Here is an 11,326-nt window from a genome sequence, read left to right on the forward strand (position 1 = left end):
GAGCAATTTAATTCAGATTCACTTGACACAAATTCTTACCAGAGTGGCTTGATGTAACAGGACAAAGAAATATAAAATGCTTTAAGCTTTGAAATAGTATTATCTATTTCAAACCAAAATTTCTGTCTCTTTCAATCAGTGTAATTTTTGTCAATCAAGCAAAGCTTTTTGAGTGAACATTTAATGCGGTTTTTGAAAGTGCATTAGCAAATTTGAAAGTTACTGCTACTACTGAAAGTGACTAATGTATATGCAGTGCTTTAATATACATTTAATCTGAGTACATTTAGCAGTGCATATCTAGAAACTTTAGCATTAATAACCAACAGGGAAATACTTTCTGACATTTCATTATCAATTAAAGTTGAGTCCCTTTACTTTCTTAATCTAACTAAGACTATTGTTCCGAGAAGTGACAGCAAAAATATATACCAGGCAATAGGATGAAAAACACACCAAATATGGCTCACACAGATACTTCCAATAAGAAAAATGCATTCAGAAATAGCAAAACATGAAAGTGTTTTCTGAGTGAAGAGCATGAACAAGCTTGTCATTTACTGTCTTATAAACAACTAGTAGGATTTGGGGGCTCATGATAGGAATGTATTTCAGGAAATGTATTTTAGATTAGTTTCATTTTTTGACAAATAAATGCAGATTCTCAGAAGTTACTATTTGATGCTATTCCCGTTTTCCCTCATTAAATATGAGTTATAAAAATATGCTCTATTTTACCAAATCTGTCCCAAATACAAATTTTTATTATGTGTATTTTATGTTATTCTAAAAATAAAATGTATGCCAAACAGGCTCCAGATATTGCATTGGAGGTGAGCGCTTTTCACAATTTGGGGTTTTCAGAACGCCATTTTTATTTATTATCTCCCTGTCCTACCCACTCTATGAGTTATTTGAATATTTTAGTCAATGAAGACAAATTGTGCTGGTATTCTGCTGGTGCCAGGGTTGTAATGATAAACAAAACAGACACAATTGTTCCTGGAAATTATTGCTTAGCACCTTATTGTCTAGAGCTGTACCATCCAATATGGTTGTCCATAGCCAGATGTTGCTATTTAAGTTAATTAAAATTAAATAAAATTAAAGCTTCAATTTCTCAGTCATGGTGGCCACATTTCAACTGCTCAATAGCTATATTTGGCTAGTGGCTGTCATATTAGCACCTATAAAAAACGTTTCTGTCATCACAGGATGTTCTGCTGGACAGCACTGGTCTAGAGGTGAAGAATGCAGCATCTAGAGTAAGGCTACCTGGATTCAAAGCCTGGTCAACCACACTAGCAATGTGACTTCAAGGGATGTTCATTAATTTCTCTGTGGTTCAGTTTGCTCACCTGAAAAATGAGAATATTAATAGGGATAATTTTAGTACCTACTTGGGATGGTTACTATAAGAATTGAAAAGATCCATAAAAAATTTTTTCCTACACATTTCATACACAGAGTAAACATTCAATGTTAGCTATTATTGGTGGTGGTAGAGTAAATAGATAGTACTCAAGTTATGAAACAGATAAATATGACATTCTGAACTGTGATGGATACTCTGAAGGAGACGTGCACTGTGCTAAAAGACTGTACAACATGTGTACCAGTTCTCTCCTTAGCAAATGACATTGAAGATAAGAACTGAAGAATTAGGAGTTGGCAGAGGGGAATTTTTTAAAGATGTCTTTTTATTAAAGATGTCTTCAGTTTTAATTTGCTTAGGAAAGAAAGAAAGAAAGAAAGAAAGGAAGGAAGGAAGGAAGGAAGGAAGGAAGGAAGGAAGGAAGGAAAGAAAGAAAGAAAGAAAGAAAGAAAGAAAGAAAGAAAGAAAGAAAGAAAGAAAGAAAGAAGTTCCTCCATTCAGAAGTTAAAAGTCTTGAGTCAAAAATGAATTACTAAGGTTGCTTTTCCTAAATCTAAGAGAGACCATGAATCCTTTGATGGGTCAGAGTAAGCTTTGAGCTTCAAACAATAAAGAGAGATGTGTCCAGTTGAGAAATAAATAGGAAGGGAGGAAGAATTAGAGGGTAATTTCCTTTAGTAAATAATTACCAAATAGACCACTTGGAAACTGGAAACCAGGGAGCTACTTTTAATTCCTGGGGAGACTCTAGATGTAATACTGAAATAATTGAGGTATGAAGAAAATTAGAGTTTTATAAGGATGAAGGTCCTAACTTCCTAATCATTATCAGAAACAGCAGACTTAAAGTTTTGAAAGTGGACCTCTGTACTAATATTAGAATAGATAACTAGATCTATCTATGGAAACAAATGCCCCATAAATGAGAACGTTAAAATGAAGATTTTCATGTATGATCAGGAGAGATTTTCAAATCAATAGAGGAAGAAAGGATTATTCTATATATATATTGGAATATCATATGCCAAAATCAATTCTACATGGAAGATATGTTAGATATTAAAAATAAAAAGAAAATGTAATAAAATATTAATCAAAATTCTGGAAGGGAGATGCCTTTTCTAACATAAAAGTGATAAAATATACCTCAAGGGAAATTTAGAGCATCTATCCATAGACAAATAAAATTAGCAAATTACGAATTCACACCTAGAGACTTGAAAAATAGTCTTCCAGAACATATGATTTCTTTATTAAATTAAAAGCATGTAAAAATTAACAAGAAAAAGCATTTATTTCCCATAAATAAATAAGCAAAGAATGAATAAACAATTCACTAAAAAATGCAGCTATTAAAAAAGAGATTATACAACCTTTAAATTATTAAAATTCTAATGTAAACTAACATAATGAGTTATTATTTTCACATACTACAGTAAAAAAAAATTCACAATAATTTCCAATGCTGACAGAGCCATAACTGGAATTATAATTCTTATTTTTAGTGACATTGAAAAATACATGTCAACAGCTACACATACACCTCTTTGCCTACTCTCCATCCCAACTCAAACATCTTTTGTCCTATTAATCCCAGGTCTAAGAATATAACCTAAAGAAGCAATCTAAAATATGGAAGATGCTATGTGCATGACAATTTTCACCTCAAAATTATTTGTCATATAAAATCAAGGAAGAAACCAAGGTGTCCAAAGACAGAAAAACAGTTAAATAAATTCTAGTAACTCTATATGATTCAATAGATCATATTATATTGTAATTATGTAATATATATAATTATATGATTATATTATTCAGCCATTGAAGTACTGCTTAAAATAAAAATTAAGCTAAAAATATATAATATACAGTTTAATTGCAAGAAGGTTGAAAATAAAAAAGTATGAAAATTAATTCTATGAAGATATACTAAATTATTGATGGTAGTGGGATTTTTAAATATATGTTAATTACTCTATATACATATATCTATAATCGATATAATTTTAAGCAGATTAATATATTAATTATACAGTAAATGATTAATAAATGAATAAAAACTAAATATATTGAAATAAATAATTTTAAAATATACTATACATATGTGATATATGAATATATTACTGAAAATTAAAAGCCAACTGTCTTCTAATCTTGATATGTTGGGTTTAGCACAAAAATAGTGACAATGACTTTTTTATAACTTTTTAAAAATACAGAATAAATATAACTGGAAATAACAGGGTGTTAAGAAGGGGCACCTGCATGGCTCAGGTGGTTGAGTGTGCAGCTCTTGATTTTGGCTCAGGTTATGATCTCACAGTTCATCATATTGAACCCTGCCTTCAGCTCTGCATTGATGGTGTGCAGCCTGCTTGGGATTCTGTATCTCCATCTTTCTCTGCCCTTCCTGCACTCTCTCTCAAAATAAATAAATAAATAATTTTATTTTTTAAAAATATTTTTAAATATTTATTTGTTTTTTGAGAGAGAGAGAGAGACAGAGCATGAGTGGAGGAGGGGCAGACAGAGAGGGAGACACAGAATCTGAAGCAGGTTGTTATGTGTTATGACAGCACAGAGCCCGATGTGGGACTTGAACCCAGGACTGTGAGCCAAAGTTGATCACTTAACCGAGCCACCCAAGTGCCCCAGTAAATAAACATTTTTTTAAAAAAAACAGGGTGTTAAGGAAATTTACTGTATACTATGTAAAAATAACTAGTTTTTATAATTCATTATAATAGTAGGTTGTTACTATTCCTAATCAGACTAAATTTCAGTGGATCACCTTTGATTTTAGTTTTTATCAAGGTAATATTTATTATAGTGAAATGCATAGCTATTATGTGTATAATTTGATGAGTCTTATAAATCAAAATATAGAATATTTCCAACACTCTAGTGAGTACCTTTTTATCCCCTTCCAGGCACTACCTACTTACCATAGCAAACACCATTTAATTTCATTATAATAGATTTATTTTGCCTTTTAAAATTTCATATAAAAGGAATTACACAGAATGTACTCTTTTATGTCTTCTGGTGAATTAACCATTTTATCATTATGTAATGCACTCCTTTTCTCTAGCAAGGCTTCTAGATTTGAAGTCAATTTTTTCAAGTATTCATTTTATTTGGATCCATCTACTTTTAACCTATCTATGGTTTTATATTTAAACTGCATTCCTTATAGTTAATGTGTACTTAGTTCTTATTTTGTTATCCAGTATGACAATCTCTGTCGTTTAAATGAAGTGTTCGGTCTGTTTACATTTAGTGTCATTTTTGGTATTGGTGGATGTAGGGCTACCATTTCGCCATTTGTTTTATTTTTGTCCTATTGTTTACATTCTCACCCCTCCATTTCTTCCTTCGTTTTATTTTTATATTATTTAAATTGAATTTTTCTTTTGGATTTTTAACTATAAGTTTTTATATTATTGTTTTAGTTGTTGGTTTAGAGATCACATTATATACCATTAATTTATTACAGCATAATAAGATTTACTATTATACTACGTCACATAAAACATAAGAACTTCAGCATAGTAGAATTCCATCTCCCTTAGCCTTTGAGCTATAATAATCATATATTTTATAGCTATGTAAACTATAAACCATAAAATTCCATGGTATTATATTTGCTTTAATCAGTCAAATATCTTTTAAGGAAATTTAGGGGAAAAAAAATGCCACATTTTATATTTATCCATATATCTGCCATTTCTAGTGTTCTTCATTTCTTCTCACATGTTTGAGTCTCCATCTGGTGTCACTTCCCTTCAGCTTTAATTTCCTTTAGCATTTTTCATATTGCAGATCTATTGGTAACAGATTCCCTCAACTTACATTTATCTTTAAATATCTTTATTTTTGAAAGATATTTTTATTAAATATAGCATTCAGGATTCACAGATTTGTTCCCAGCATTTTAAAGGTGATACTCTATTGTTTTCATAGTGAGGATTCAACTGTCATTTGTATTCTTGTCTAAAATATGTATAAAATATGTCTTTTCCCCCCTGTTTCCTTTCTTTTTTAGAAGTTTGACTACAATGTACTTAGATATGACTTTTGTGTATATCTTTATTCTCTTTGGTGTTTGTTGGGCTTTTTGAGTATCTAAGTTGATGTTTTTTTTCCATCAAATTAAGAAAATTTTGACCATGATTTCTTCAAGTATCTTCAAATATTTTCTCTCCTCCCTCCTATTTTTCTGGGACTGTGATTACTCATACGTTATATTGCTCAATACTATTCTTCTGAAGGTCACTGAAGCCTTATTTTTATATCAGTCTTTCTTCTCTTTGTTTTAAAATTGGATAATTTTTATATTTTGTTTCAAATTTACTGACTATTGCTTCTGCCATGTCTAATCTGCTGTTAAACTGGTCCAAAGAATTTTTCATTTCAAATATTGTACTTTCACTCCAAAATTTCCATTCAATTCTATTTATAGTTTTCTTTATCTGCTGAGATTTACCATCTATTTTTTTTTTTTACCTCAAACATATTTAAAATGGATACTTTACAGTCCTTGTCTGCTAATTACTCCATCTGGATTATTTTTTAGTTATTTCTAGTCACTGCTTTTTCTCTGGATTGAGTTACCTTTTCTTATTTTTCTTCACATATCCAATACTTGTTATGATTTATTAGATATTATGGATGATATATGGTATAGACCTTATGTTCTGTTAGCTTTCCCTGAAGACTATGTTTGTTCTAGCAGGTTCTAGCAGGTTACTGGCCAATCACCTTGCACTTATGAAAGCTTCATTTGACATTGGTTACATGGGTCTATTCCAGGTTTACCAATAGGTCTAGGGTAAGTCTCTTAATCTTGAGACATTGTTTTACTCCCAATCATGGCCTTTTTGGGCTTTCAGTGAAAAACGTGAATTTTTTTATCAATCCTTCCTAACTTTGGAGGACACAAATTTTAAATACTGCTACCCACAGGAAGCAGCATTTGGAATCTCTGCCTTGGATCTTCCAGCCTTCAAGCTGCAACTGATTATTTCTTTAGTCTCTTCTGTAATTCAAAGACTTTGAAGTTGAGGAGAGTTTATATGCTGATTCACTTCCTCCTTTCTAGATATTTTCCTCTGAATTTACAACCCCTCTGGCAGCCCTAAAAGTTGTCCTCTGGTGTCTGGGGCCTATCAGATTGTGTCTTTCTGCTTGAGTTATTGTTAGCCTAAGCTGCACAGACCACAGAGTGCCATAAGGGGAAATGCCAAGTAAAAATAAATCTCACACAATACATTTCCCTTCTTTCACAGATTGAAACCTCTCCACTGTCTGCCTGTTTTTGGTCACTATCTATTGCTTTCAAATTGTTATTTTTTATATTTTGTCCAGATCCTTTATAGTTATCTGTTGAAGGTTAGTTTTATATATAAGCAACTAGAACTCCAGTGGGATATTTTATTACTCATTCATGTATGAACTATGTTTCCCTAATTGAGGAGCTTCCAGTGGTATATGATTTGTGGAGCATTTATCTTGTTATAACAGAGACTATTGATATGGAGACTATTGATATGGAATAAGAAAAACATTCCTGGAAGATTTTGGAAAATATACAGTCCCTTCCTCAAATATACTCATGGGAACCATAATAATGATTTTTTCCACCCACAGGGTTCTAATGCCAGCTTCACATACTCTTTGGTAGAAAGCTCCAGAAATTCCCTCAAAAGCCATACAATTTGAGGAACGAACACTCTCAGAAACTGGTATATCCCTCATTTCATTGGGTCGCTGGACTGGAAAAGATCGTGCAATGGTTATGAGCAGGATAACGAAGCTTTAAAATGCCACTAGAGATCCAAAAGATATTGAGATTTCCTCTGTCAGAATAAGAACTCTGCTCAATAAAAATTAAGAACAGAAGAGGATTAGCTTAAATTGATAATCCTGTTCTTGGAAATAGACTAGTTTTTTTCCTCATTTGGTGTGCTTCAACAAAGTTTAAAGTATCAAAATCTTTTCTAAGTTTTATCTTATAAAGCAGACACTTTTGATTTTATCATATTAAAGTATAATACATTTTTAAATAATCTAAAGTCATTTATCTGAGAGGAAACACGAAATAGAGGATGAATTTTGGAGTCAGACTAACCTGAACTTTAATCCCAGCTATACGATTCACTAGCTGTGTGATTTTGGACATGATATTTAAGCTTTCTGATCTTCAGTTTCTGAGTCTAGAAAGTGTGACTATTAATAGTGACCCATTGGGAATGGTGTGAGGTTGAAATCAGATAATGTATTTAAAGTGCCTGGCAAAGTGGCTGACACAGAGTATGCACTCAAGAAGTAGAAGGATATTATCATCTAATGATTATAATAATATTAACATTATCATCATTATTAGTTAGCTGGCTGAAGAAAGTAAGAGTGTACAAAGAATTAAAAGAGTGAGATATTTTTTCTTTTTTGTAATGCACTGTATTATTTTGGTATTTTATTATACAAATTAATTATGCATATCTGGCCTTTCCCTGCTATTTTTCCTGCTTTATCTCTACACTGTTTTCTTCACTAACTCAAGATTCTCACCCAGACCTTTTTTCAGCTTCTTAACTAAACAAAACTCTTTTCACTTTAAAGCCTTTACTTATTCTGTGCTTCCCTGTGCTTTTGGCCTACCCTTCCACGCTGCCTTGAGGTCTTGGTTTAAATATCACTTCTACAGAGAAGTCTACCCTGGCCACCTAATCTAAGTCACTCTCATGACACCACCTAATTTATTTCTTTTCTAGCAGTTTTCACAATTTTTGATTATATGTTTACTTGGTATTTATTATTTTCTCCCTCTAAAAAACTGTAAGCCCTGCTCCATGAAGATCGTGACCATGTCTGCGTATTCATCAATATACCTAGGGCTCAATATATTCAATACATATTTTGTGAATGAATAAATTAGAGAACAAATGTAATCTAAGATGCCATGAGGTAAATAAAGCTAGTCTATGATTTGCCACAAATGACTGGGAATAATTGGTTCTACAATAATAGGGACATGAGAGGTGACTGGGCTATTGAACCTTAAGGAGTGCATAAATAATAAGTAAACCCCAGTTAGATTTATGTGTACCAATCAGTAAGTATGAGTATTTACTAATGGCTTAACAGCTTATATCATCCTTTTCTTTCCTTTTTTTTTTTCTTCTCTAGAATGGCCACATCTGTTGCTCAGTGGATCCACAGTGCCTTCAGGAACTGTGAAGTTAACTGTCTCACGGGAGATTTCTGTTTAAAGAATGTTCTTTCATTAAAAAGACCAAAAAAAAAAAAAAAAAGTTAAAACTTAAAGTGGATGATTTGTGGGCAGCTAAGTGCAGCTTTGTTAATAGCTGAGTGAACATTCAATTATGAAATTTGTGAAGCTTGAGAAAATCACTAAAGGAAAATTCTTGGGGCAAAACGAGACTAGAATTCTGCTTCTACTGTGTCTGACATCACTGTGGTGGAAGAATGGGTGTGGAAGACACAGCACGACATCATGACCCCTGGATATAAAGCCTGAGCCCATCAGAGCTTTGAAAGCCTCTAGCTTCACTGGTGCAGAAAATTTTTCTCCAGATCAGAATCTTCACGAATCAGTTAGGTTCCTCACTGCAAAAAATAAAATAAAATAAAATAAAATGTAAGGCAGTGAATGAATTATATTTTCAGAAGCAAAGCAAAGAAGCTATAACGTGTTATGTACAGTATACACTCTGAAAAGAAATCTGAAACAAGTTATTGTAATGATAAAAATAATGCACAGGCATGGTTACTTAATATTTTCTAACAGGAAAAGTCATCCCTATTTCCTTGTTTTACTGCACTTAATATTATTTGGTTGGATTTGTTCAGTATAAGCTCGTTCTTGTGCAAAATTAAATAAATATTTCTCTTACCTTATAACATGTCTGAGTGTCTTGTTTAATGTGTTCGTTTTTCCCACAGATGCTTCAACATACAAGTTGCTTCCTAGTTCTGATGAAAAACTCCCACATGCTATCTCCAAATTGAAAGGTGATTTTCACTAAATTATATGTCTAAGTGGAGGATGTGACAGATACCTTCATTCTGCCTCTCTAGATGCTCTCGATCACCTTTTCTACCCTCTCTGTTTCCTGGGAGCTGATCTATGTAGACCATATTAATGGGTTCCCTTGTGCTCTGGGTTCTGGTCTGATTTCACCAATGGGGACCTCTGGCAGGATCTCAGAAAGAGGTAAACTTGGGGGTTTTATTCTGCTGGCTCCCTTCCTGCCAGATCACTACCACGATTAGCAGTATCACCTCACTGAAGGCTCCGTCTCCTGACACATGGCCCCCTCTGACTAGCTACCCTTTCCAGGTTCTAATAACTTCTTCTCTTTGCTTCTTCTAGCTTAGTAAGAACTCTGGCTGTTTTGTTCTCAGGAGGTACCTGCCCTATTTCTTGTTGATTTCCCTATTTCCTGTCACATCTTTATGAATGGTCCCTTTGTTAAACTCTCTTTAATTAGGCAGCTTGTGTGTGCCATCTGTTTTCTGCCAGGGCTCTGACTGATACATCTAAGGAAGGGAGTATATAAGGATTGGGAATGTCTTGAAGAATTGGGCCTTCACATTTTGATATAAAAAAATTAAGGAACCCCAATGTTAGGAGGGACTATGACATTACATGTTAAATTTGTTGATATACTAGAGAATCTCAGGAGGAAAAAAGTAAACAGATTAATGACCCAATAAAAGATACATATTCCAATATTGCCCTATTCGCATGTTTTGCATTAGGGTGAAAAACAAATACAAAATTATCAAATTAAATTTTAGCTGCATAGAGACTTTTTTCTTTAAATTAGAAAATGGAAATGGCCAGGATATGACCACCACAAGCTACGGAAATGGTTAAAGTGGCTTTTCACTATCCCTTCACCATTGCTAAGGAAACATTCTTACACTAGCTGAGCTGAAGGATAATTTATAAATGTCTTAATACTTAGGCCTGTGTAATATTTATTGAATGTGTGAATTCAAGTATCTCTCTATATTCCCTGGATTTATCATAAATTATTTTTTCTTCTGCCTTTTTATATTTAATTTAAAATTTCAGCAGAGAACAGGGTTTTTTTTTTTTTCTGCTGTTATTTTCTACGGTAAATAGCAACTTACTCTCCAAGAAGGTATTAATTTGAAGATACTTCCATGTGAGTTTTTCCTTATATACATTTTGGATTTCATATTAAATCTTCCTGAAAAAATATATTTTTTTGCATTAATGAGGAGACTAAGAAACAGTGTATGCATGGAGATGTGTGTATGTATGTGCATACACACACCATCTTCATCCATATACTCATATATTCACCATTTGGATATTTTATGGCTTTCGAAAGAGGAAAAAGAAGCAAGACTGGAATTGCATATTCCCAATTTGTTATAAACCTTTGTAGGGCTCTGAGCATTTTGGTGGTTTTGCAGAAGCCTGGTTTCTATAGACTGCTAAATGAAAGAAAACTCTTATAACACTGAAAAGAGGGAAAAAATAAGATTATGTTCTCCCAAAGACTATTAAAACAATGAATGTGTTCAGATTGAATTTTTTCCCTTCAAGGTTTATACTGTAAAAAATAGATCCCTGGAGAAATACTGTTTACCCCGACAAGCAGTAATCAATTGCTTCTTAAGAACTTTTTTCTTTGAAAAAGAGGTGGTTAATGCCCTATTTCTTACTCTGGAGATAATTGGCAAAATGCCATAGTTGAATTATACCAACATTATGGGAAAGTGAGAGCTAAGAAGCATGAATTTAATCTGGGGGTACTTGTTTCTTTTAAAAGCATCTCTTGGTGACAATCCATGTTTTTTACATTTCTTATAGTTTCCCTTTTCTGAAAAGAAAAGCACAAGATTCTTTGGTAATGTATGGCGATCCATATCATTTATCTCCCTTTTCGAAAG

The 11,326-nt window shown here is 32.7% G+C and overlaps 1 protein-coding gene across 4 annotated transcripts in view; it reads left to right on the forward strand.

Moving 5' to 3' along the window:
- The window catches only part of NELL2 (neural EGFL like 2), a 400,719-nt gene extending 391,421 nt beyond the window's left edge, over positions 1-9,298 (forward strand). For all 4 annotated transcript variants that reach the window (XM_086713602.1, XM_025930858.2, XM_086713604.1 and 1 more), the window contains one exon: positions 8,564-9,298. In XM_086713602.1, the coding sequence (XP_086569728.1) occupies positions 8,564-8,614 (51 nt within the window). In that variant the 3' untranslated portion in view covers positions 8,615-9,298. The remainder of the gene's footprint in view (positions 1-8,563) is intronic.
- Positions 9,299-11,326: the final 2,028 nt, after the last annotated feature.

This window comes from Puma concolor, chromosome B4 (assembly GCF_028749965.1).
Source record: "Puma concolor isolate L17-30 chromosome B4, mPumCon1.1.hap2, whole genome shotgun sequence".
Lineage (NCBI taxonomy): Eukaryota > Metazoa > Chordata > Mammalia > Carnivora > Felidae > Puma > Puma concolor.